This window comes from Manis pentadactyla, chromosome 6 (assembly GCF_030020395.1).
Source record: "Manis pentadactyla isolate mManPen7 chromosome 6, mManPen7.hap1, whole genome shotgun sequence".
Classification (NCBI taxonomy): Eukaryota; Metazoa; Chordata; class Mammalia; order Pholidota; family Manidae; genus Manis; species Manis pentadactyla.
The window spans coordinates 2,874,975-2,902,350 of NC_080024.1; the positions used below are offsets into that span (position 1 = coordinate 2,874,975).

The 27,376-nt window shown below is 56.2% G+C and overlaps 1 protein-coding gene and 1 long non-coding RNA gene across 3 annotated transcripts in view; both read right to left on the reverse strand.

Annotated features, from left to right (window-relative positions):
• Positions 1–27,376, reverse strand: part of RAMP1 (receptor activity modifying protein 1) — a 38,958-nt gene that overhangs the window by 4,031 nt on the left and 7,551 nt on the right. The window contains exon 2 of the mRNA XM_036901147.2: positions 22,859–22,997. Coding sequence (XP_036757042.1) covers positions 22,859–22,997 — 139 coding nt within the window. The remainder of the gene's footprint in view (positions 1–22,858; positions 22,998–27,376) is intronic.
• LOC130684022 (uncharacterized) lies at positions 4,585–8,248 on the reverse strand. Of its 2 annotated transcripts, XR_008998116.1 has the most exons (4): positions 7,842–8,248; positions 7,618–7,752; positions 6,650–6,778; positions 4,585–6,171 (listed from the first exon to the last, which is right to left on the reverse strand). It is a non-coding gene; the product is annotated as an uncharacterized LOC130684022 (long non-coding RNA). The 2 variants fall into 2 exon arrangements; XR_008998115.1 differs by lacking the exon at positions 6,650–6,778 and having other exon boundaries at positions 4,589–6,171.

The following is a 27,376-nucleotide window of genomic DNA, read 5'->3' on the forward strand; positions in this document are numbered from 1 at the left end:
CACAACGTAAGTGCTAAATGTGTCAGGTATTGTTAAAAACCAAAGCCCAGTCTTTCTAACTGGTTTGTGATTGGCTACAGGGATACATGTTACAAGCCGATTAGAATGACGGTCTTCTCCTTGCCTCAGCCCCACCAAACCGAGAGTAGTTTCTGGTGCTCGGCAGACCTGGTGACAGACCGTGATCCTAAATGTCGCCCCCGTCCTCTGTGCCTCAGGAATGGAGCCAGGATGTCCCCAGCAGGAGGTGCTGCCATCTCTGGGCTGGCCAACCAGGGTGGGAGGGAGCCCCTGACCCAGGGAACTGGGACACCACACAGCCCCCTCTGGGGCCACGTGGAGGCTGAGCCTGTGGTGGGCTATTCTGGGCTCAGGCACTTTCTCCTTGAAATGTTATCCTTCCAGTCTGCAAAAGCCACCCCCGTCTAAAAATATCTCTCATGTACAATCAGCTGCCCATTCATCCTGTTTATTTATATAGAAGCAACAGCTGAAACTTTCAATAAATATTGTGAGTCCTGTCAGCAAGGGTGTGATAAAATAAAAGAATCCCCCCAGAGTACAGATATTCTTCTGTTCAAAAGACCAAGGGGCCCAAAATAATCATGAAAAAATGTTCTTGCTTTGACTTTCTATTTTCAGTTCTCATGTAACTGAAAAATTACCCTATTTTGGCTAGGACCTTCTGTTCTGAGCCCCAAGTGAACTTTCCCTGGAATGTTCCCGAACACTTCGGTGGGAGTTTCCAATATATCCGGGTCCATGTCATGATTCCTGATGCCATGGTTCATGGTTGTTTGCTTGTTGAATGTAGGTGCCCACTGATGCCCAGGTGAGTCATTTGCTCTGGGGACACCGTGGTTGATGTTGTCCCCCAAATAGCCCTGACTGGCCCTGGTGTGGAGTATCTGAGCCTGGGCCCTGGCTCACATCCCAGGTCCTTCTCTTATTCCAGGCGATCCCGGAGGCCTCAGCTCACCTATTCAAGCCGTGGTCTTCTTATACTCAAGTGAAGAGGGGTGCCCGGCTGACAGGGTTACCGGGCAGATCCAGTTAAGTGAGGTCAAGGGCCCAGCATACAGCAGGTGCCCAATAAGTGCATGTTTCCCATTGCCTCTTCCTCAACAACTGTGTGTGTGGCTCATTTCTTGTTTTATAAACTGGAGCAAAAGTTGACCAGGCAATGTATGTCTAAGCCCTCAAACATCCGAGGAGGAACCACTTTGGGATTTTGCCTCACTTCTCCTGCACCAGTATCTGCCTCCATCTGCCCAGGACAACCACCACCTGGCGACTTCCAGCAGCTTTAAGTACCTGCTGGGAGGAGGGAGGTGGCACCACCTGGCATCCTGGCAGTCAGAGCAGGTGGAGGTGAACGTGGCGCCTCTGAGGCTGGCCTGAGGAGCCTGTCAAAGTGTGAGACTGGCACTGGGGGGACGGGTGGTTTCAGAAAGATGGAGAGGCGGGTGGGTGCAAGACAGAGAGAGAGACCTATGCTGCTTTTGGTGAAAAAGTTCTGGAAATACCAATGACGAATAAGCACCTGAAAAAAATATTTAACCTCACGATTAAAAAAAAAAGAGAAGCAAACACCCAAATGGAGCCCACATTAAACATAAGAATGCTCAACACTGGTGAAGGTGTAATGCAACGAGGCAGGAACTGGTACCATTACTGACAGAAGGTAAGTGGCACAATTCCTCTGACGAGCAGTTTGGCAACATGATTCAATAACCTCAGAACTGAATATCCTCTGGCCCAGTGGCACTGGCGCTGGAAGGTGGCCTAAGTCCATAATACCAGATGTCTACTACAGTAATGTAAGAAGAAACTCATGTAAATGTATGAGAAGCAGCAAAAATAGGCCAGTGGTGCAAAAGGTTGCTTATGAGAACCTCTGTTACGTAGCTATTAAAGCGTTATTTAGGAAGACATTTTTCAAATGTGGGAAAATATTTGTTATAATGTTGAACAAAAGAAGAGGCAGACGAGACCTGTTTACACAATGTGGTTTCAGCCCAACCCACCCAGAAGGGGAGACGCACCAGAATGTTAAGAGGCGTGTCACCGCCAGAGGGCAGTGATACAAAGGATTCTGTTCTCTTTACTTTGTGTGGGGATTTTCCAAGTTTTCTGCAAGACAGGGTATGTCATTTTTATAATTGTATAAAAAAAAACCTACTTAGGAAAAAGGCCTGCAGAAAACTGGAGATTGACGTCACTCATTCGCAGCCCCAGGCACCGACTTCTCCGCCCTGTGACAGCAGGAGGCCACTCCAGGGGACGCCGACGTGCAGTCCTGAAGGGTCCCAAGCAGCGCCGAGGGCGGGTGCCCGGACAGGCCCCCCGCCGGCCTCCCCCCACCTAGGAGCCCGGGCCGTGCAGACCCCGCGCCCTTCTGCGCCCGCAGCGCCGCGTTTCTTCCGGCCACCTAGCCCCCCTGGCCGCAGGCACGCCCGTCCCAGCGCCCCCCGCGGAGAGGCCGCAGCCCCCCTCTGCACCCCGCCCGCCGGCCGCAGGCGCCCCTGCAGAGCCCCGTCCCGATCGCGCCGCCCGCTCCTGCCGGGCCCCAGGCGCCCACGCGCGGGAAGGGCGAGGCCCCAGATGGCGCGCGGTCCTCGGGGGGCCTCCTTCCCGCCCCGCCGCCCGCAGTCGGGCCCCGGCCCCGCGAGCCCGCTGCCGGCCCTCCTCCTGCACCCGCGGCCTGGCGAGCCCTCGCCCACCCAGCTCCCCTGCCCCTCCCTCTGCGTCCTCCGCGGCCGGCCACCGCGACACGGTCGCCTGTGACGCCCTCGCCCTCGCCTCAGGCGTGGCCCTGTCCTTGTCAAAACGCCGACGCCCAGGTTGCCCCCAGCCCAGCCCCATCACCCTGGGCCCGGGCAGCCCTGCTTAGCCCCTGAGGTCTTGGACTCCACCCCTTCCTTCCAGGCTGTCGCTTCCCTCCCGCGGCGCTGTCACTGTGCCCAGGGATAGACAGAAGTGACTCATCTTGGCGGGTTATCACAACCCACGTTTCTAATACCAGCTTCCACTTTTCTGCACTGCGTGTGGGCAGGGGCCTTAGCATCTCTGCACGCCCTTCCCCTTTTCCCCACCCACCTTAGCGGAGGGGGGCAGCCATCAAACCCCCGCCCTGCTTTCCTCTCCCGCGCACCCTGGCTCAGTCCACTGGCTGTCTGGGCTACCGTCCCACCCCAGCCCCCTCCCACCCCAGCCTAAGCACCATTGTTGCACACCTTCATGCTCCCCTGGGCTGGACTCGAAGGCCCCCAAGCAGCCTCCACCCTCACCGTATCCCCTCCTTCTCACTGGCCACACTGGTCAACATCTCTGCCTCAGGACCTTTACACATGCTGCTTTTTCTACCTGGAAGGCTCTTAACCCCAACTTCAGAGGCCAACCTCTACCCATCTTTCAAATGCCACTTCCTCAAAAAGGCCTTTTCTGATGCCTCGACTTCATCTGGCTCCTTGGTAAAGTGGGGGTTTCCTTCGTACATGTGTCCTACTTTGTACTTTAATCCACATGATTATTCATTTGCTGCTGGTTTCAACAACTAGCCTGGAACACCAGGAGGGAGGGACTGTGCAGCAAGCAAAACCCCATTTATCCTGCTCACAGGAGTCACCTCAAAAGCAGAGAGACACAAGCTGAGGAAGAACGAGGCAGCGAGCCTGGCAGGGCCACGAGGAGCCGGAGGGGCAGTCTGAGCCCACGACCCAGTGCCGGGTGAGAGGCACGGGGGGCCGATCCCGCTGAGGGTGTGTCACGAGCGCCCTGTAGTACAGACGGCCCACATCTGTGGGCAGCGCGCACCACGATCAGCAATGAGACTAGCACACCCCTCAAGGGTGAGTAGATAAAAACTAGTGTAAAGCGGATATGAAAAATAAAGTTAATAAACCCGATTCAGTGACTCTAGGTGAAGTTTCTATTCTACAGAGAATCAGCAATCTTTTCAAAAGTCCACAGACCCTCTTCAGGCAGCAGAGAAAAACTTGGCAAATTCTTAACGTGGAAATTTTAAGTCAATATTCTTTGACTACAATATTAAAGACTAGGAATTAGTGAGAAAAAAGTAAATTAAAAAAAATTAAATCCCTAGAAATGAAAATGAAATTACTCATACAATTTTGGGGTCAAACAAGAACTGAGAGATTCAATTAGAGACTATTAAGAAAAGACTGGCAACGGTACGTGTAAAGATGGGTTGGATAGAGCCAAAGCTGAATTCTGAGAAAAACCCGTAGTTGTAAATTATCTTATTACTAAATAAGGGAAATGAAAATAAGTGATTATCCAAATCAAGGCATTTTTAAGAATAGCAGCAAAATGAGTCTTCCCAAAGGTCAAATAATTCAAATATATTAATAATAATTAAAAACTAGTATTTATCGATATTTAAAATAAAACAGTAAAATGAATAAGTTTATCCCTTTTTTCCAGGGGTGTCTAAAGATGATTCTTGAGAAACATAGGGTCCATGAAATAGACACATTTCTGGGTAGTCTGATCTAGAAAAAAAGCAGAAAAAACTCCATATACAAAACAGACAGGAGAAAATTAGAAAAAAGATTAACAGGCAAAAGATATATGTTAAAAATTGGAAAATCCTTGAATTAGGATGCTTTTTGGGAAACTATTAACTATCAAACATTGACTTAAAAAGTAGAAAATCTGAGAAGAGAAATGGAAAATGTGATTAAAGAATTACTTTCACAAAAGGGGCTAGAGGCCGGCAGCTCTTTCACATTCTTAAGATCATGGAAACAGATGTCCAACTCCCCAGTTCCCTGAAAAGTTAAAACCTTGATCCCAAAGCTCATGAGATGGCATGCCCACGTGCCTGGGGGCAATGGGTACCCACCACTTCCACTTACAAATAAACACAAAAGCCCTACATAAAATGCTGGCAAACTGCAGCCACATAGAGCTCCTTAAAGTGAGGTTTGTCTCAGGAATGCGTTAAACCTGTTACCATAAAACCACACTGGAACGTGTCAAAGGAAAATAACATGATCATTCCAATACAACTTGAGAAGGCACGTGATAAAATTCAACATCCATTTCTTATTAAAAACAAACAATCTTTTTAAACCCAAGAGGTGCTTTTCCACATGGAATAAAAATCTCTCTCAAACCAACAGCAGACAGCACATTTATTAGTGGAACCCTAGAGCATTTTGATGCCGGTCAGGAATCGTTGTTTAAACTTTTAGCTGGTCAGGTCTGTTCTCTTGTGGTTTCCGCCTTTGGTGTTGGGACTCCCGCCCCAGACTTCACAAACCGTCACCTTGGAGCCTTCCCAAGCTGGGGCAGGGCCGGCCGCTCACCGCCACTTCCTCCTGTGACATGAAATCACGCAGTGGCCTGGCCCGGCCTGCATCCCGCTGGGCCTGAAGCCTGCCAGGCCAGCTCGTCCCGGCACCACAGACAGCAGGCCCCGCGGCCCCCTCGTGGGTAACCAAGCCCACAGACGATGCTCGTGCAAGCCAGGGAGGCAGGCGCCGCAGGTCGGGAAGCAGAGGCTGTCCTGCTGACTGACCAAAACCATTTCACTTCAGTCCGAGGCATCGCTGTGGGGAGCACGCTGGGCCCTGAGCCAGCTGCGCGTTGGGACAGGCGCCAGGAGGTGGGTGGTGGGGCGATTGGACAGTCAATCCCTAAGTGAGGCAGGGCAATGAGAGCCCCTCAAACTGGGCAAGTCCCATGAGAACAACGGGTAGGAGTCGTGACACACGTCTGTGGGCCCAGGGCTGACCGACTGAGCGCACGGTGCTTTGAAGTGAGTGCGACCGAGGCACGCAGGTGTGTATGGCGGTGGGCATCTTCCTGGTTCCTGCCACAGTTTATCTCCTTTTGTTGCAAACAGGGACTCCTGGCATCTTGGCAAACCCATTTTCCCAGAGGGTACAGGAAGCTGCCAGGTCCCCCAGGCCAAGCAATCACAGCATTGGTGTGTAATTCGTGTGCACACGCTACAGGGTTTCCACCAATACTCTTGTGTCAATAAAAACCCAAAACCACACGAGAGGCTTCGCACAAAGCCCCGCTGAGCAGAGGAGGTGATGTCCATCCCCAGGCTCCCTTCCAGCTCCCGGCTGGGCCGTGCCACCCAACGGCTGCACCTGCTGCGAGAGGTGGGCAATCGCCCCTCTCAGAGAACCAAGACTGTAAAGAAAGCAGAGGAAATAGGACCTCGGGAGGGCTCAAGAGAAGATGGGGAAGCAAAGGAGATGGGCAGCTGTTTACTGACCCCCCCACCCCCCAACGCCGGCAGACCCGCCTGAAGTCCCTCAGCCCGGCAGCCAGGGAGGACTGGGGGGGGGGTGCTGCCCTCTTGGCTACGGAAAGTGGGCCCAGGCTTCCTCCTCGCCATCCCCAACCTGCCGGGCCTCCGCTCCTCCTCTGGCTGCAGCCAGCCTGGCACTCCCATCCTGACATTCCGCAAGCAGAACACAAGACAGGGTTCTGGGGTCACCCGAGCCCGGGCAAAGCCGCACGGAGGGCAGTCCCTGTGCACACGGCAGAGATGAGGCCCTCGGGGGCTTCAGGGGCCCGGCGCTCACAAGGACCTGTCACCCACATCGACCCCTCAGGGTCCTGCAGACACTTGGAGAGACTCCCAGCCTTGCGAGTCTGAACCCACCTCCACACACGTTTTTCTTTCCATCTGCCTCTCAAGGCCTACTCGGGAATGACCTGCCCAGGACCCCTCAGGCCAGGAACGGGTTTCACGCTCCTTGTCCAGAGAGCGGCGGCTTCTCCGCCCCTGATTCTAGGGTAGGATGGCAGAGAGGCACGTGGCTCGCCTCTGGAAACCTCCCGGCCTGCTGCTCCCAGCCCCGGGCCTGCGGACCTCTGCTTTCTCCAGCTCACTACTGGGCCTGGCACTCTGGGGATACGTCCCCTGGCTGCCTGTTCCGGATCCGCAGCACCCCCGCCCTGGACCTGCGCCCCCATCCCTCACCACCCGACTGCAGCTGCCCCGTTGCTGTCTGTCTTCCTCCCTGGACTGTGACCCTGGGGAGGGCAGGGGTGCCCAGCTTGGTTCTCCACGGAACCGGCGCACAGCAGGGCTCAGTGCTCCAGGCTGCCGGGCTTGCAACGCCAGAGCCCAGCAGGGCTGCCTTGAGGAGCCCTTGCTCCCCACGCCTGCGGTCACTGGCCAGGGGTGTGGGGTCACTGTCCCTTCCAGCCTGGGCTGCCCTGGGGCCCCACAGTGGATGAGGAGACCTAGGGTCTGCAGTGTGGAGGTGACCCATGGGATTGACCCAAGGTGGCAGTGAGGTGGGTGGCCAGGGTCTGACTCGGGGTGCGCTTGGCTCCTCCATGTGGGTCACTGCTTCCCCTGCAGCCCCCCAGCAGAAGGCTCTCTGGGGGGCCTCCTCCAGCCACCCCACCCCCCACCCGCGCAGCCTCTTCACCTCCCTTCACGGATCCTGTTCTATAAGCTCAGGGTGAGCAGGAATCTGGCGCATCTGCCCACGTTGAGAGGAAGCGAGAGGTTTCTAAGTCGATTCCTGGCGCCCGTGCAGCCCACTTTGGCGCCAGACACAGGCTCCCCACAGAGAGGGCCCACCGGGTGGGCAGGTGGGTGGCGGGGTCCTGACTTACCCTGCAAGAGCAGGCGAGGGCAGGAACCAGGCTCCTGGGGCCTGCGCCTCATGGAGATGAAGGTGCGGTTTTAAAATTCAGCAGGTCTCTCACGGGCGCAGCAGGCGGGGGGACTGCGCCTGCAGCGACTCTGGCCTGCGGGGTCCGAGAGCGCAGGGAAGGACAGCTGATCACTGGGCTCTGCCCACAGAGGGCTGAGCACAGGCACAACCCCTGTGGCCTACCGGCAGCTCCGGGAGGGTCTCCTGGGACCCTGGCGCAGACACCCAGGGAGGTGAGGTTGCCGGCCAGATGCACCCAGGCCTGCCTGGGCCCCAGGGCCCCCACCCTCGCCAGGACACGGTGTGCACATGTGTCTGAGTCCCAGAATGAGGCACGACAGCCTGGCCACTATTTTTGGACACTAATCCCCGGGGCTGCCCAGAGGGTGTGGCTGAGGGAGGGGACACATGCTCAGCTTCCTGTCCCCCTCCCCAGTAGGGCTACCGAGACCTGCTGGCAGGCGGGACTGTTCTGTGAGGGGCTCAGCAGGGGCTGGCATGGGATGCGCGTCCAGGACTGCTGGAAACGGCTGGCAGAGCAGCCGGGCACAGGACGTCAGGAGGGGGCGTGGAGAGTGACCCACCCAGGCCTGCTGTGTGCAGCGACACTGCCTGCAACGCGACGTGCGGCAGGAGCAGCCAGGTGACAACCAGGAACTGAGCCAGAAGCCCCGCCCATGCCCACTGTCCCCTCAGGCCAGGTGACAGGTCCATTCCCAAGGGCCCCTCCCTGCCTGGGGGGCGGGGAGGAGCAGCTCTGGGGTCCAGGCAGGAGTCACTCCAGGGAGGCCTGTCTCCAGAGGCCACCCTGCGCTCAGGCGGGGCTGTCCCTCCCTGCAGGCGGTCCGGGCAGGGCGGAGGGGTGGCTGTGGAGCGGCGCACGGCTTCAGGCCCCCTCTGCCCTTCGGCAGGTTTCCTCCCCAGAGAAGGTACTCCGCAGGAAGTGAGGGGTGTGTGGTAGCATCAGGGCTTGGCGGGCAGCTCAGAATCCCTCAGGGTCTCGTGAATGCGACCTTGAGGCAGGGGCCACTAGCCCAGGCCAGCTTACTGCACCAGCAGGAGAGGCCTCACTGCCACCCAGCAACTGTCCCATCCTCACGCGGGGCAGAAGGCAACACCAGCCGGTGGGGTGGTCTCACCAGGTTCCCTGATACTGGGGGGAGGGCTAGTGTGGGGGGCCAGTCCCCACCCACTCGGGCTCAACCCCAGGGAGCTCAAGGAGCTCCCCCCACCAGGGTGCTGGGAGGGGGTGCAGCCAGGTCCTGCAGCCTGAATCCCATGGTGGCTCTGGGGGGGAACGAGGCCCCGGAGGCTGGATCTCAGATGGCCACACCACTGGCCCAGCATCTAAGTCCTCAGCAAACAGCTGCTGACCTGAGTCACATATCTGGTTCTGAAGCCCTTCATGGTACCAAGGTGCCCTCGCTTCACTTTTTTTTTAAATTAATTAATTAATTTTGTTATTAATCTACAATTACATGAAGAACATTATGTTTACTAGGCTCCCCCCTTCACCAAATCCCCCCTACAAACCCCATTACAGTCGCTGTCCATCAGCATAGTGAGATGCTGTAGAATCACTACTTGTCTCTCTGTGCTGCACAGCCCTCCCCGTGCCCCCCCTACATTATACATGCTAATCGTAAGGCCCCCTTTCTTCTTCCCCGCCCCCACTTATCCCTCCCTTCCCTCCCTTTCTCCCCAGTCTCTTTCCCTTTGGTAACTGTTAGTCCATTCTTAGGTTCTGTGATTCTGCTGCTGTTTTGTTCCTTCAGTCTTTCTTTGTTCCTATAGTCTTTGGGTTTGAGGTGAGTCTCTTGTAAGCAGCATATAGATGGGTCTTGCTTTTTTTATCCATTCTATTACTCTGTGTCTTTTGATTGGTGCATTCAGTTCATTTACATTTAGGGTGATTATTGAAAGGTATGTACTTATTGCCATTGCAGGCTTTAGATTCGTGGTTGCCAAAGGTTCAAGGTTAGCTTCTTTAGTATCTTACTAACTTAACTCACTTATTGAGCTCTTTTAAACACTGTCTGGTCATTCTTTATTTTTCTCTCTTCTTATTCCTCCTCCTCCATTCTTTATATGTTGGTTGTTTAATTCTGTGCTCTTTTGTGCTTCCTTTAACTGCTTTTGTGGGTAGTTGATTTTATTTTTTGCCTTTAGTTAGTATTTGGTTGGTCTGCTTTCTTTGCTGTGATTTTATTTTCTCTGGTGACATCTGTTTAGCATTAGGAGTGCTCCCATCTAGAGCAGTCCCTCTAAAATACCCTGTAGAGGTGGTTTGTGGGAGGCAAATTCCCTCAACTTTTCCTTGTCTGGGAATTGTTTAATCCCTCCTTCATATTTAAATGATAGTCGTGCTGGATACAGTATCCTTCTGTTTCATTGCATTAAATATATCATGCCATTCTCTTCTGGCCTATAGGGTTTCTGTTGAGAAGTCTGACGTTAGCCTGATGGGTTTTCCTTTGTAGGTGACCGTTTTCTCTCTCTGGCTGCCTTTAAAACTCTGTCCTTGTCCTTGATCTTTGCCATTTTAATTATTATGTGTCTTGGTGTTGTCCTCCTTGGGTCCTTTCTGTTGGGGGTTCTGTGTACTTCCATGGTCTGATTGATTATTTCCTCCCCCAGTTTGGGGAAGTTTTCAGCAATTATTTCTTCAAATACTCTTTCTATTCCTTTTTCTCTCTTCTTCTTCTTCTGGGACCCCTATAATGTGGATATTGTTCCTTTTGGATTGGTCACACAGTTCTCTTAATATTGTTTCATTCCTGGAGATCCTTTTATCTCTCTCTATGTCAGCTTCTATGCGTTCCTGTTCTCTGATTTCAGTTCCATCAATGGCCTCTTGCATTCTATCCATTCTGCTTATAAACCCTTCCAGAGTTTGTTTCATTTCTGCAATCTCCTCTCTGGCATCTGTGATCTCCCTCCGGACTGCAACCCATTTCTCTTGCGTATTTCTCTGCATCTCTGTCAGCATGTTTATGATTCTTATTTTGAATTCTTTGTCAGGAAGACTGGTTAGGTCTGTCTCCTTCTCTGGTGTTGTCTGTGTGATCTTTGTCTGCCTGTAGCTTTGCCTTTTCATGGTGATAGGAATAGTCTGCAGAACTGGGACGAGTGACGGCTGGAAGGACTTCCTTTCTTGTTGGTTTGTGGCCCTCCTCTCCTGGGAGAACAGCGGCCTCTAGTGGTTTGTGCTGCGCAGCTGCGCGCAGACGGGGCTTCTGATCTTGCCCGGCCGCTATGGAGTTTATTTAGCTCTGCAGTTGCTGTGGGCGTGGCCGGCCTCATGCTGAACAGGCGGGAGGCTATTTATCGCGGTGAGGGGCCTCCAAGCTGCACTGCGGGGGTTCGGGCACCCAGAGCTCCCTGAGGTTCACAGCTGCTGGACTAAGTGTCCCAGGGCGCTTCCGTCCAGCTGTGGGGTCCCTGTCCCTTTAAGACTTCCAAAAAGCATTCTCTTTTCTTTGTCCCAGGGGCGCCGGCTGTGGGGACCCGCTCACTGTTCTTGCTGCCCTGTTTCCCTAGCATCCAGGGCCCCCTGGGCATGTACTGTGTCTGCACTCTGGCCCGGATGGCGGGGGCTGGGTGCTCGGCAGTCCTGGGCTCCGTCTCCCTCCCGCTCTGCCTGCTCTTCTCCCGCCGGGAGCTGGGGGGAGGGGCGCTCGGCTCCCGCGGGGCCGGGGCTTGTATCTCACCCCCTTCACGAGGCGCTGGGTTCTCGCAGGTGCGGATGTGGTCTGGATGGTGTCCTGTGTCTTCTGGTCTCTCTTTTAGGAAGAGTTGTATTTGTTGTATTTTCAGAAATATATTTGGTTTTGGGAGGAGATTTCTGCTGCTCTACTCACGCCGCCATCTTGGTTCTCTCCCCTCGCTTCACTTTTTAAAGGCGAAGAACCACACCCAAGACTGGGGTAGGGGGGCAGGCCTCCCTGACACCCCCGTTCCCCTGGCGACACTTGCCTCACCTCTGACGGCAGGTGGCTATGCAGGAGGGGAAGCCACCAGCACTAGAAAGGCTTCCCGCCACCCACAGGGGCTTCTCCATGATTCAAAATCACCCTGGGCTGCAATCCAGGCAGGCCCAGGCAGCCCCGGGGCACCAGGCGGGTGAGGATCCAGGGAATAAACGTTACAGGGACTCCGCAGACCCACCCGGCCTCCGGGAAGGGGCCTTGAGATGACCCCCTCCCGCTTGGCACAAACTGGAGGGGGGCCAGGCACCGCCCCCCTGCCCACCCCCGGGGTCCTGCCTGCACCGCTCTGCGGAGGAGGAGCTCGCAGTCCGCGAACCGGAGGCTCCTCGGCCTGGGCTGCTGACGTAATAGGAACCCAGAGCCGTGAACTGCAGCTACACAGACCTCAGAGAACGCGGCTGTCAGCACAGACCTGCTACCCTGCGGGGCTGTCACCCGTGAACAAAGGCAGCTAAAAGCTCCCCAGAGATTTCTGAATTCTGAGAATTTATTAATCACACAGCTTCTTTCTAGGGTCCGCTTCAAATAGTTGCCTGGATTTCAAAAGATACATGCAAAAGGGAATGACGGTATTAAACATAATTAGACCGGTTTGCATGTCGGCCTGTTTGCAAAGACAAGCAACCGAGAGCCCTACGGACCACGGGCCACTACGGAAAGGGGGCAGAACGGGGCCGTGTAAAAGATGGGAGCAAAGTAGAGGACAGAAGGGAAGAAGCAGGCGTTGGAACATTAACTGAATGCAGTGTGGGGGTGGGGAGAGGAGGAAAAGGGGATGGAGGAAGGGAGGGAAAGACGGAGACAGACAGCCGGCAAAGCAGGAGGCGAGGGCGCCGGGCAGAGACTCCTGCGGGAGGCCTGCGGTCTGACCACGTGCGCGCGTCGGCAGGGGAGCGGGGCGTCGGCGCCGCCCATCACGGGTGCCCGTGAAAAACGGATCGCCAATATTTCAACCTCATTTAAAACATAAAGAAAACATGTCATGTTACAACAATAGGGAGAAAAGGAAAACGATCAGCGTAGAGAGAGAAAAATAAGACAGAAAGTGGAGTGCCTGAGGATAGGGCCCAAAGGACAAATAGGACACCATTTCCTTTGTGACAAGGCTTGCGGATCTCCAGACAAGAAAACACAAAAACCCCAGCAACGAGCTGTTTGCAAGAGAGAGAATGAAAATAGAATTATGACGGAAGGCTAAAAACAGCTGTGGTTAAACTTCAAATAGTTGGCATCTGGGACTTCAATGTTAGTAAGAGACAAAGAATAATTTAAAGCAAATATCTACTAACTGTGTTGAGAGGTTCAGTATTTCATGGGTGAGAAAAGCAGCCGAATAACATGGGCTCTAACTGCATAAAGACAGAGCAAAATACACACGTAAAAACCTGCTAGAAAGATAAAGTAGAAACAACCGCAATATAATTAGAATTGAAGAATCAAATACTTCATTATCAAGTACACAGAAAATCCAGAAACATGTAAGGGAGCTGAATAACACCACAAGGCAGAACCAATGAGTGTTTTGGCGGGAGTTCCAGGGAAGGGACGGGACACGTTTCATTTCCAAGTATTCGTGGTGTGGTCACAGAAGGTCATCATATACCTTCTGTGTATTTCAAGAAAGAGAGGTCCTCTAAATTGTACATAGGCCTCGAGGCAGATGCCCATAAAAACAGAAAAGCAGAACTTGTTCATGCTGTGTTCTCTCACTACAAGAGAAGAGGTTTTAAGAATCAAACAGAAATAAGACATACGAGAACTAAAATGCACTTGCTTAAAGGAAAAACTGTCTGAAGAAGAAAGTCAAGGAGACAGTAACTATTAAAAGAGTACAGTGGAAAAGTGGCCATAACATGTGCAGAATATGCAAAGCAGGTCCTGAGGAGGAGCATTCCTTCTTTAAATGCTTTTATTATGTTTTTTAAAATGGTGAGAATAAAAAGATGAACTAATAAGCATCTAAATTATATCTCAGGAGAGAAGACTTTTTTTTTTTTTAATGGAAGGAAGAGGGGAAGTGATAAAAGTTAAAGTCAGAAGAAAAAGTTAAACAGAAATAGCTATGGAAAACCTAGCCTATTCTCCAATGACTATAAACAGGGGCACAGTTAATGAAAAAGTGGGCCTCCTCATTTCCCTTTGATTGAGGTGGCATCTCAACAAAGAAAAACATGAGAAATATATATTAAAAAAATAGAACCTGAATGTGCAGGATATTCAACAATAACATATTATGCATTGTTATATTTCAGTGAGAAATTTGAAAGCTGTAGACCAAATATTCATACCTAAAACACAAACATTAAACAAAAAATAGAAAGTCAAAATTAGTCAACAGTGGAGGAAGAAATGGGAGCAAGAAATCTCCCAAAGCACCCAGATCTGATGGTTTGAGCAATGAATTCATTCCTACTTCCAAGGAACAAAGAATTCTCAGCACAGTCAAGTCTCCCGTCCTTGACGCCTATGCTCAGCTAAGCACATGTGTTCTATCAGGTAAACGTGGTCCTGACCCGAAAGTCCAAGGAGACACGTGCAGGGGAAAACCAGGAACGGCCAATGAAGCAAATACTGTGGCGCTCACTGTGCTGGAAAGGAGGCAGGTCTGGAGGTTCAGGGGTGGCGGGATCTGCCGGACTCATGCCCAGGGGCATCCTGCTGGGAGCTCCGTGCTGGCCACTGGGCCCACAGCTGTTTTGCACTAACTGCTGCAAGGCTGCACCCAAAGGTAACAGCTGATCAGTCCAAGCAGGCCAGCTGCCAATCCTCAGGACACAGGGGGACCCGTGATTCTCCCCATGGGAAGGGCTCTCGCAAACAGATGGCACTTGCCAGGCTGGTGGATCTGGGACTGGACCTCTCCGTTAGAATCTCATGTGGCTTCTCATGGAATTTGGCAAAATGGATCCTTAGTTCTTTTGGAAAAACACGTGGAAAATACGTCAAAGAAAACAAAAAATAATGTGAAATATAATGAAAGGAAACACACCAAGAAAGAGAGGTCCTCTAAATTGTACATAATATGTAAAACCATGGCAATTCAAATGGTGGGGTATGGCTGCCAAACATAAGTAAATGTTGACTGAAATAGACATGAATGAATGCATATAAGAATGTATTATGTGTTAAGCTAAACATAACTGAACAATGGCATAGGAAATGTTAACAAATTTTGTTAGTCTAATGGAGGTGGGAAGGATATAAATTTTAATTTATGAGTTAATGTAACTACTCACTCAGTAAAGAAGATTAATGTTATTTTGAAACACAGAACACCTAAGTATAAACAAAACATAATATTGTGGCCATACGACTCTCAAAATTGGGACAATTGGATTTGTAGAATAGATGGGGCTGTGCCCCAATCACAGACCTCTGACGAGCAAGTCAGGACACACATGTTAACTGAATAATTGATTAAAATGGAAAAGAAACACTGCCACCAAAATAAACACAAATGAAACATGAAGAGAAAATATTGAGAACAAAATGACACATAGCTCCTCTCTACCATATTCCAAAGTTTGTTAAGTGGGGTTAAAAATGCCTCCAGTGACTCAAAAGACAGGTAGTAAAGGTTATGGTCAGATAATTTGCACTTGAGAAAAACAAGCCACAAACAACTCTGGAATACTCAGCCTTCCTAACTGCCCCGATGGGCAAAATAAAAGCGGAAATCTTATTTAAGCCGGCAGAAGTAAAATCTCTACAGACTCGATACTCATGTACCTGTGAGGGAACATGTCCCATGTGGTTGCTAATATGAATTAGTAAAATTCTTTCAAAGGGCAACTGGACAAAACTTATCCTGAGCCATAGAAGGTTCAATGCACGTGCTGTAGTAAGCCCATTTACAAGAACTCGTAACAAAGAAATGAGTCAAGAAGAGAAGCAAGGCTCTATGTCCAGAAGTTCCTAGAGCTGCATCATTTATAATAGTACGAACCTGGGAATGGCTCAACACACAACAGGACTGAGCAAATCGGGGCAGGTCCATTTGGCCCTCCCACCCCTGTGCAGGCCGTCTCCACCAGGTCCCAGCATGTGGGGAAACTCACATTCCCTTGTCCACCCTTGAATAGCACAGGTTTGACCCTCAGAGACCCCAGAACTGGGCTTTTGGGGCTGTGGGGGGCAGGATGCGTGCTGGGTGGAGGTCAGCATCAAGAAGAGCTGTCTGCTGTCCTCCCCACTGCAGCCCCCTGCCACACAGCGACCCAAAAGGGGGCGACCCGCCATGTGCCTCAGTGCGGATGCCCAGGAGGCCACCTGGCCCGCCTCCCCAGACAGCAGACGCCCTGTAGGCCATCGGGAGGGGGTCAAGCAGTGTCCAATGGGTGGAAGGTGCACCGCACGAGCCCGCACTGCCAGGACGCACTCTGCCCGCCTGACCTTCCACTCACCACCGGCATCAGCTCAGTGCTGCCCTACTCTGGGCCCTTTACACTGTCATTCAAGCCCAATCTCATCCCCCGACTGAGGCGGTCGTCAAGCCGGGCAGCTCATCACCAGGAGGAAAACAGCAGCAGGCTCAGTGGGGCGCCGGCGCCCAGTCACCGCGGGGTCTAGGGCCTGCGTCCTCTCCCAGAGCCAGAAGGACTCGCCCAGTGGTGATAACGGGAGGCCGGGGCTGTGCGGTGCCCGGGTGGGGGGCAGCGAGGCCAGCAGACCCTCTCCTTGGCGTCCAGCAGCCCCCACCCCCACGGCCCGCAGGTGCTGGCCTCTGCAGACACATGCTCCCGAGAGCTCTCTGAGGAAGGAAGGGGATTCCTCCTGCCCGGCCCCAAAGCCCCCAGCCCAACAGTTGGCACCGACAGCCTGGGGACGGCCGCGGGAGCCTGTCCGGAGCAGCCACGCAGAGTCCGGGTGATTCCCGCGGGAATGCTGCTGCCCGAGAGGGCTTCCCATCCCCCACCAGGAAGACCTCTCCCCCGGCTGGAAGGACACAAGAGGGGCGCCTTCTGGGGGGTGATGTGGGGCTGGGATGGGGAGGAGCTCTGAGCCAGGGTCTGAGGACACCCCCAGGCCTCCGTGTCCCTGTGACTCTTCCCCCGTACCTGCCCATTGCAGGGCTGGCTCTGGGCGTGTGGCAGAGGGCGGCTTTCCAGACCCTCCTCCCCTAACCAGCTCCCTTCTGTGGGGACAGACCTGGTGCACAAAGCCCAACATGGTGCCCCCTTCCTTCCCCAGCACACCCTGCCCCCCATCACCCAGCCCTCAATCTTCTCGCCCAGGTCAGCTCCACCGGGCCCCTGCGGTGGGACGGAGGGCCTGACCCCTGCCCTTGCTGAGACCCCTGCTCCCGGCCCCGGTTGTGGGAGCTGCCGGCTTTGATGGGGCATGCGGCACACCTCTCCAGCGGGAGCGGCAGCGCTCCTGTGTGCTCTGCAAAGACGCCATCTGGGGGGACCTCAGGAAGCCATCTCTAAGGGGGTGCCCCCCTAGCACACCCTGAGTCCCACGATGCCTCCCTGTCACAGCCTGGGCCTCACAGATTCCAGGGTGGCTGCTGGGAGCTCCGGGCCAGCTGAGGCTTCCTCCCCAACGTGTGACATCCAGCAGTGGAGGGCTCTGCTGCCCTGCACGTTCCCACGCACCCGGAGGACTCCAGTGGGGGGTGAAAGGAGGCAGCTGAGAGGCAGAGAGGAGCTGGGGAGGTCCCAGTAGACATCCTCACCCACTTCTTGCCCCAACTCCTGGAAAGCTGTGTCCACTCCTCTTCCCTGCAGGCCCCAGATGCCAGGGAGCAGGGTGATGGCTTCTGCACAACCCACCAGGCCTCACGGGCGAGCAGGACAGTTTTCCTGGCACAGCCCCTCCCTGGATGCCCCAGAGGTCAAGAGCTGGCTGCCAGATTTCTGTGCATCTGGGCTTGAGTATGTGCTCTGGAGACACCTGAAGAGTCTGCGGCCTGGGTCAGCAGAGGGTGGGGAGTGGTCCTCTGTGCCAGATCCTCCCAACAAGAATGTGGCCCAAGCACCTGCGGGCTCGGGGCAAGTGGGGCAAGTTCCAGGGCAGAGGCCCCAGGAAACAAGCCAGGGTGCTGGCGCCAGCTCCAAAAGCTCAGGCTGTGGGTAGCACACAGGTGGCAGGGCTCCTGTGCCAGCTCTACTGGTGGGGCTCTGGTGAAGGCTGGTCGAGCACCCTGGGCACAGCCCCTCCTGAGACCCCGGCAAGCGGAGCTGATCGTTGCAGGGACCCCGGAGATGGCAGCCCACTGCCCCGGGGAGACTCCCAGGACTCAGGAGAGGTGTCTCCCTCTCAGTTCCTGTTAGAATTCAAAACAAAAGCAGCTGTTCCAAGTTCTGAAGAATTTCCTGACTTGACTCTTTTAACAGGGACACACAAGAAGGCTCTTTGTTCCAGAAGCGGAGGGGGGCCCGCAGCAGGCCTGGGAAAGCCCCCGTGGGGGGTCACTGCCCCGGCCTGGGTCCGCAGGCCTCTGGAGCTGGAGCCTTGGCCCCGCTGCCCGCGGAGAAAGTGCCAGCACCGCCGTGGGGCCTCTGCACACGTGTTCTATGTCTTTCACTTAACACCCCGGGCATTTCTCCCCGCCTGGGGCCGGAGACCCCTCCTCATAGCTGGGCTGCTCCTTGGGCCAGGCTGGGGGGTGGGGGCAGCTTGTCACGGCCGAGCAGGAGGTCAGGACGGCAGGGGGTGATCCCCAGGGACGCGGGCACGGAGACGGGGTGCCTTGGACCCAGGCCTGTGTAATAGAGCTGCTGTGAGCCGAGGCGGGCGGGGTCAGCATGTGGAAATCCAGGCGCTTCAGGGCGGAGACGGGGGTGCAGGGGGCACTGTGACGGGACGCAGGTGCAGCTGGGTGCTTGATGACCGGCTCACGGAAGGCGGCGGCCCATCCCCCCACCCCCGGGCACCTTGGACATTGTCCCCCTGCCCAAGGTGATGCCTCCTGGTCCCCTACATCCACCCAGCACTTTTTGTCTTGGGGAGAAAACCTAACACACTGTTACTGTAAAGGCAGCGTTTTCTAGCTGACGGCGCTGGGGGTTCCTCTCGCTCCCTGCTCTGCGTCTTCTCCCTCCCAACACCCCAGGAAGGTCTCTGGAAATGGGGCTTTCTGAGGATGCGTTTCTCCATGCCCTCTACAGCTCCTCAAATGAGATTATTTTCCCAGTTAATACATTAAATGACATTCAACTTCCATTAGCAAACCAGGGCTGCAGCTGAATGAGCCAAGCCACGTGACACGGTGGACGCACCTGGTGCACAGAAGGGAGCCTGCCCTGCTATGCCCATCCAGCCTATGGGGACCTGGTGCAGTGACAGGTCAGACACCTGCAGAATCGGAGTCACCCCAAGCATTCTCAAACAAAAAAGCAGGGACCAGAAGCCATGCTCAGGATGGAGGAGCAGGGCCCCAGGAGGACCCCACATCCACCTAAGTGCAGAGGCATGCTGGGAAGCTATGGGCCCAGGGGAGCTCTAACCGTCACAAACCCGGGAATGCCAGCAGTACGGGCCAGCAGCCACGCGGACCCCCCCGGGGCCCCGCTGTGCTCTTGTCGGGACATGGCCGGGACGCTCGTAGCCCTTTGCCTTCACTGGAGACATTTCCGTCTCTGAGCAACGATGAGCAGTGGTGCTGAGAAGCGCGTTGGAAATGAGCCAGCACTCCCGCCCAGGGTCCCAAGGGGCAGGGCTGTCCTCTCTGCCTGGTTTGGCGTAAGCGGTAGAACTGGGCGCCTGGGAACCACAGAGCCGGCTGGCGCGAGCAGGTCCCCTTCGGGGATTTCCCCCGTCTAGTCCTGAGCGTGGAGCCTAGCTGGCTGGCTCACATTTGCCCCTGTCACTTAGTGGGAAGATAAATCTCCTCTGACGTGCAGCCGTTTTAAACTAGTCTTCTCTGATTTCACAGGAGCATCCAGAAGCTTCCGTCTGCCATGTCGGGGTCACCTGCAGGCCCAGCCCCACCCCCAGGACAGCTGTGACCTCAGGCAGCAGACACTGGGCAGCTCAGGCTCCAGCTGTGCTCAGCCGGTCACCTGCCCTCAGCTGCACCTGGGCCCCAACACCTGCCCGGTTCTGCTTGCTGGGTGGCTGCCCTCACCCCACTGACAAGCCTTAGTGGCCCTTGGCTTGGGGAGGGGTCTTTCCCAGGACCTGCACCCTTTGTCTGACACCTGCTTGGCTCGCAGACCTCCAGCCCAGGCTGGGAAGGTTCCGCTGTCTGGCTCTCAGCCTGCTGGGCCCCCACCTCGGGACCCTGCTCCTCTGTGGGCACGGAGTTCCACTGCTGTGGGGGTGCAAACTGGCCAAGCTAAGGGCATCATGTGTTCTTACCCTGGACCCAGCAATCCCACTCCAGGGATCAGGCCTGGAGATTTAGCTCCAATAACATGAAAATGCACGTGTACAAGGCCAATCATTCCAACACTATCTGAACCTGGAAAATACTGGAAAACCCTAAACACCTCTTCATAGGAAAGCAGTTGAAAAGCTATGCACAGGGGCGTATAACCCAGCTGTAAAAGTGAATGAGGAGCGTCTCTATGTAGCACAGCGTAGCATGGCGATGTCGGCGGGAGTGTGGGCCTGTCGTGTCGCATGGCACGGCACCGCGCAAGAACAGCCGAGGTAGAGCGTGGGACAGGACGGGACAGTGCAGCGTATGAGTATCTATAGTAGGATATGGCACAACGACGTCTATAGGATAGTGTAGTATGGGACAGGATACTAATGCCTACAGGATAGTTTAGCATAAAATATTTCACTAGAAAGAAGAGGATATAAGAAAAAAATACATATATCTGCTCATTTGTGCAAAAGAAATACAAGAAGAAAACACCATGAGACTGGGCACCCCCAGGGAGGGTGTGGGAATGGGGAGAAGGCTGGGCGAGTGGGTGGAGGGGCTGGCTGGAGGGGAAATGACACCTCTCCAGACCCGTTTCAGTGTGTGGCTCTGACTCTCGGAACCAGAGTGTGGCGCTCAGTGTCCTGTGTTGGCCTGGCTGGGCCATCCTGCCCAGTTATTCACTCAAACCCTAAGCTAGTGTGGCCGGGGTATTCCGAGAGGCGGTTCACATCTACTGTCAGCTGGCTTTGAGTGAAGGGACGTCCTCGGTAACAGGCAGGGTGTCCTCAGTCAGCTGAAAGGCTGGGAGAGTGAGGTGAGAACTCTGCCCCAGGCCGCAGCGCTCTCCGACCGAGGCCACCCTGCTGGCCTGCCCTGCACACTTAGGACTGCCTGACCCCACAGGTTCGTAAGCTGATTCGCTGAAATAAACACTGTTCTATGCGGCCTCTCCCTACCCCAAGGTTAAAGGGGAACTCACCGACGTTTGCTTCTAGGGCTTGTGTGGCCCCCTGGTTACACCAAAATCCCTGGGATGAATGTGTGTGTGTTTTATGCCTTGGCTTCTAAATTCTACTCTTTAATAAATGGACCCAGGAGAGATGGTAATTCCAGGGCTGAGGGCAGAAAATGTACGTGAGGAGCCGGAAACACTTCATGGTACAGCAAGTAAGGAAGAGCTCAGAAAGAATGGGGGGTAGGGGGCATGTCCAAAGGGCACAGAGGCCGTGCGGTGGCGCCAAAGTGGGGACAATTTAAGGACCCAGATATTCCAGAAAATCTCCCCACCCCAAGGCCACCTGGTTTGCAACCTTAGCCCCACTTGCAAGTCATTCCCTTTGCCATTTAACGTAAAGGATGCCCAGGATCCAGGGCTCGGGGCACGGACAGCCCAGGGCTGTCATTCCACTGGCCACAGACCCGGGGCTGGCCGCCCCAGCTGACTTGCTGAGATGCTTTTATGACGGTGACTTCTGCTGCTTGCTCCCTCAAGTGTCCTTATTATTTTTTAAAATACAAGAATTCCTAGCAGCCTCACGGCCACCCCCTGCTATTTCCGGCAGTGTCACCACATAGCTCCTCTGACGGCCAGAGGCGAGTCACCCTGTTCCTACTCCAGGCGCTGTGGGAAACGGTGGCGGCTATTTCTAGTAACATGTCACTGCAGCTGCTTTCCAAACAGCGCTTGGCATTACCCTGTGCCTTCAGCCAGGCCTCCGGTTTGCGGGCGGTCTACGCATCCACGATCCCTTACACAGAACAGGCGGGAGGGGGCTTTTGTCCAGAGACCCTGCTGAGTATTCCCTGTAGGGTAATAACACGAGATCTTTCATTTTAACATGAATCACTCAGCCCAGGCAGAAAGCCGATCAGCCTGAAGAACAAATGGTTCTGCTTTTGAACAACCTGCCCCCCATCAATTTCTAATCGTGATTAAACTTCACATCTTAGAAAGAAGAGGCCTTGAGGCGGCAGACAAGGAGGGGAGGCATGGGCTCCACCTTCCTTCCCTCCCCCAGGCCCAGGAGGAAGGTGCTCCAGGCAGTGTGGGCTGTGCTGCCCTGTAAACTGAGGCGCAGGTCGTCATGGAGAGAACCTCGTACTCAGCACACACACTGTGGAGCCCACATGCCCGGCAGGGTCAGCCACCAGCTGGGATCTCAGCATTTCTGAGGAATCTCATCTTTAATCACCCCAGACGCCCCTGTGCCCCCTGTGCTGACACAGAAACACTGAGCAGAGCTCGGTTGTCATCCCTGCTCCAGAAGTTGGGGAAGCCTGGGCCCAAGTTGGGAGGACCCCGCACCCCAATGAGAGGCACCTGGGCCCAAGAGGCAGAGGGAGACAACAGGTGAACCCCGTGGGGGAGAGGGGCTTTCAGCAGGAGGGCCGAGCCACGCGGTGGGAGCAGCCCAGTGCCAGCCACCCCTCCGGGGCCAGCCTGCCCCAGCACTCCAGGCAGCTCTGGGTCTGAGAATGGTGGAAAGGACAGCTGGCCTGATCCCTGGGGCTGAGAACGCAGCAGGGACTCTGCATACCCGGGCTGTTGCCACGGGGACTGGCACTAGCCTGTGCTCTCCGCCGTCCCCCAGGCCCCTGCACCTGGATGGCCACAGGTGTCTCAGACTGGACGCTCCATTCTCAGAGCCCCTGCGTCCAAGGCCCACGGTCCGCCTGGGCCCCCACCAGCGAGGCACAGCCTCCTCCTGCCCCTCCGACCTTCACCCTCACTGGCACCCTCCTTTGCCCTCGGTCTGTCCCCTGCCCAGGGCCACACCCCTTAACCGCAGACTGTGGTGATGACACCCCCACTGTGGCCTCAGGTGGGCTCCTCCCACCAGCCCCAAGGCCCCACGGCCACGTCCCTCCCGCCAGGGGCCACAGGGACTCACCTGATGGTCTTGCCCCAGTCGCACCACAGCGGCTTCCCAATGGCCTCCATGTCCGCCTGGAACTGGGCGAGGCAGAACTCCCGCAGGAGGGCGCCGTAGTGTGCGTCCTGGCAGGCGGTGGCCACGAGGAGGTGATGCACTGCAATGACAGCGCCAGGGACCGTCACCCCCCGCGTCGCCGGGTCCCACCCCTCCGGGCATTTCGTCAGCGTGTAGAGCCCGCTGAGGGCGCTGGGCGCTGCCCGCGCTCCGGGCCAGAAGGGCCGAAGGCGGGCTGGGGGTCACCCTTCCTTTGCCTCTGCCCCAGGGGGGAGGGGAAGGCCTCTTCCTCCCGCTGCCCCCGGAGGGTCCGCTCCCCGCCACCTGCCGGGCTGCCGCCCGGGTAACGGGGCCCACGTGCCCCGAGGCCTGGATATTTAGCAGTTATAAAACCAAGCTGACAAACTTTACATGCGTGAGTTTTATCTTCCCCCCTTGATAAATGTACGATCCAGAATGAAAAACGATTGGTCAAACGGTGTGCTGCGCGCAGAGATCCGCCCCTTTCCCCGGAGCCCGCAGCTGGCCGATGCCAGGCAGGCGGGCAGGCGGGGCAGCCTTCCCCCTCGGCCCCCCACCCCAGGCCCCTTATGCACCCCCAGGCTGAGCGCCGCTCTCCACCTCTCCACTGGTGGGGGTCGTCGGTGGGGACGGAGGCCTTCACATTCGCTGTTCAGGGTCCCTCTGCCAGCCCGCCTACCGATCCCACGGGGCACCCCAGACCCACCTTCCAAACCCCTGGAAGGAGCCCGGGGCTGGGAGGCTGGGGCTGCTGGGAATTCTTGGGCCCTTCCTTGGGCCCTGAGGGAATTTCTTGCACGCCCGGCCTGGGAAGCCCACTGCCGAGGGGAGGCGGCCGCCGCTGAAGGTGGCCTTGAGGCAGTGCACGAGTGGACCGGCCCCTGGCTCCGCGGAGTCCTGCCCCACCTCCCTGAATAAAATGCAGAGGGACTGGTGCTCCACCCCCCCACGTAAAGGGGAACCTGAGGCGCTGGGCTCTGACACGGGCCCAAGTTCCCGGCATAAGGAGGGGGAGGTCTGGCTGAACTCACTGGCCCTGTGAGAATCAGGACCAGGCAGGAGGCTGGGAAGTGCCGCAGGGCCCACCGGTCCTTGCTGCAGACCCTGGGGAGGGGCTGAGGAAGGCAGGCGGCCAGGCGCAGTGGGGTCGATGGCAGGGCGCCTGGAAGCACCTTCCAGAATGCAACTCCAGAAGGCACAGTGGCTAATTACTGGGTGGGCGGATGGTGCGTGGGAGGCTGGATAATAGATGGGTGGGTGGATGGATAGAGAGTAGATGGGTGGGTGAGGGGATAGACAGATGGCTGGATAGGTAGGTGGATGGATGGATGGATGGATGGATGGATGGATGGATGGATGGGTGAGTGGATGAGTAAATTCATGGCTCTGACTCAGCCCACGGCCATGCTGGAATGTTGTGCTGAATGCGAAGCACCACTTTGGGTGGGGTAGAGGTGACGACTGGCTCAGAGGTACACTGAGGAGGGGAGCAGGTGAGGGGTGGTGTCGGCTACAGGTAACAGGATGTCTGGCTGCCTTAAATAAAAGGAAGGCCGATGGACACGGGTTAGCTGGGCCTGGGGTGGAGGCCACCTGTAGGCAGCCCAGAGCACAGACAGTGTGGCCCTGATGTCACCCCTAGGTGCACTCTGCCTGTGACTCTCCCAGGGGCCCAGGAGAGGCACCCAGGAGGGGACTGATAGAGCCCATGCTTCTGGAAGCCAGGCCAGGATGCCACAAGGCAGGCAAGAGCTGTCCCTTCAAGGCAATAACAGTCCTCAAGAAGGAGATAGGTGGCTGGCCGCAGCCACACAGCCACACATGGTACCCACGCAGGGCCAGAGACCAGGGCCAGGGCGACTGCGGTCAGAGGGAAAGGAGGGGCCTACAATGCACCTGATGGCCCGGGCAGTGCCATGAAGAGGCACAGGGTGGCAGCCCAGGGGCAGCCGGGGCTTTCACGGGCCCATCTGGTTCCACGTTCTTCTCGAGGACTGACGTGAGGGCCCCCAGGCCTGTGGATTCTGCCAGCGAGAGAGGGGTGTGGGAGGGCTAATTTAAGTGACAGATACAGGCTGCACACATGTTGACAGGCAGCCCAAAGCTACTGAGGAAATTTCATAGCAATGAAAGTAAAACTGTGTTTAATTAAAAATAAAAACCCTAGCAAAACACACAGTGACCCCCTTGGTGCCTGGAGGTGGCAGTCAGGCCTGCAGAAGTGGGAGCAGGCCTCAGGCTTTTACAGGACTGCAGGCCGAGCTGGCTGTCCCTGTGTCCACCACCCCAGAGGGTGTCCCATGGGCAAGGCTGCCTCCAGGAAAGGGCAGAATGGAATCCTGGGATTTTAGCCAGAGAGGCTGAGAGTAAAGGTGAGTTGGGAGGGAGGGGCCGGGACGAGAGGCCCCGAGGACAGGCAGGCAGGTGGGCAGGCGGCCCTCCCCGCACACCCTGCGAAGACGCGCCCCACCAGAGCAGGCAGCAGAGGTGGACAGAGCACGTCCCTCCAGCTTCCGGGGGTGCACAGGGGGCTGCCCCCCAGAGTCTCTGTGCCCACCTGAGGTCGCGCCACGTCCCAGCAGGCCAGGTGCAGGCCCTGCAGAGTCCACACAGGCCAGCCCGCCACCATCAGGGTCGGCTCGGAGACAGAGCTACACCTGCCGTTAGGACGCCCCTCGGGCAAACCACTTGCACGGACGCAGCTGGGGCTCCCAGGTGCCTCGGACACCTACTCAGGGGAGGAATTTCAAGTTTCCTGTGCAGCCTCATTCTGAGGGGTGCCCCTCTGCTGTCCCTCCCCCTCGCCGCTCCCGGCACCTGCCCTGGGTCCCCACCAGCCAACCCCAGGTCTGAGTGCGGCCCGTCCTCCTCCACGCCTCCTCTGGCCTCGCCCGCCCTGCCCACCCGCTAGCCTCAAGCAGGGTGCCGGGAGCGGTCCTTCCTTTCCTCGGAGCCCCGTTCCGCCTTCCTGACTCCCTCCCTTCTGACCGGTGCCTATGGCTTCCCAGGCATGCGGCCACTCTGCACATTAACATCTGTCAGAGGATGCGACGGCAACCCCGACAGAATGCCCGTGGACATTCCGAGTGGGAGCGAATCACAGGTGACTGTCCTGAGGTCAGGACCCGGCGGGCTCCCCTGCTGTTCTGGAAGGGTTGGCTTCAGGGCCAGTGAGGAGGAACATGCATCTTAGCACATGGCTGCCGCAGCAGAGACCCACTCGGGCTCACGTGAGCATGGGAGGAATGCGGCACGCGGACACTGGGGGGTCGGCCTACCTCTTCTAGTGGAGGTCCCCAAGAGGGAGGCACAGGGGCTGGGGCCCAGAAGGGCGACACTGTCGTGAGCCCTGGGAGGAAGCCCCCGGGCCACAGTTCCCTATGGAAGTCCCTCCTTGCGGTGCTCAGGTCACTGCCCCCTACCCCACAGGCTTGCCCTGTCCTGTGGCCTCAGCGACCACCATGGGGCATGGCCAGCTCTGGCTCCCATCTGTGCAAGCCCTGCCCTAGGCTGTCTGGGGGCCTGCCCCATGGCCTTGACTCTGGCCATGACTCTGGCCTGGTCCCCCTGGATGCTGCAGTGCCCACCTCTCTGTGAGCCACATCTGCCCCCCAAGGGCGCGACCCCTGCTCGCAGGGACGGGTGCCCACTGCCCTTTCTCTCCTGCTCTGCAGAGCCCAGAGCCATTCTTACAGTTGGGGTGACATCAGGCGTGCTTTTGGGCAAATCTGCAAGCCACTTAACTTTTTTGGGTACAGGACAATGCCACATTTTTCTTAAATGAGCCTGATGTGGTTTCTTTGGAAAGAATGGCAACGTTACAGTTTTAAAACTGAATAAAATTGCCTGAAGTTTTAAAACTAGCTGTTTGAGGCCGGGTGGGTCCCATTCCTGAGTGACTACAAATTTAATCATTCATAACTCGTGCCTTTAGGAGGCTGTGTGTGGAGGCCGCGTGTGGAGGAAGGCGGGCCTTCCTTCCTCTGCATTGTGAGGACAGGAACCTTCCCCAGCCTATGCACCATTTAGGAGTTAGGGGTTCCCTGGGGGAGTCCAGAGAAAGGCTGCTCCCTCTGTGGTGGCTGGGACTGAGAAGAAAGGCCACTGCAAGGCCAGATCCCTCAGGCATAGTGGCGGGCCACAGGGACAGGCCTGGCTCCTGCGCCGCGGGGTGGCCGCCCTGAGACTCCGGTGCTGGACTCTAATGAGATGAGCGCCTGGAGTGTGGCCCACCTCGTTTGTGCCACCCCTGCTGTGCCGCCTGACCTCGGGAGGGGCCCTCCTGCTGGGGGGGCTTGCTCCCCCTGTGCAGGGAGGGAACTGCGGCCCCTGGCCCTCCAGGCTGGGGCAGGCTGGCTGGGCTGATGCGGGGCTGAGCTGTGGGGAGGCGGCTGGGGGCCGCCCGCTGGTCATGGTGCCGGGCTGGGGGCCAAGCACAGGGGTTCCCGGGGCTCCAGG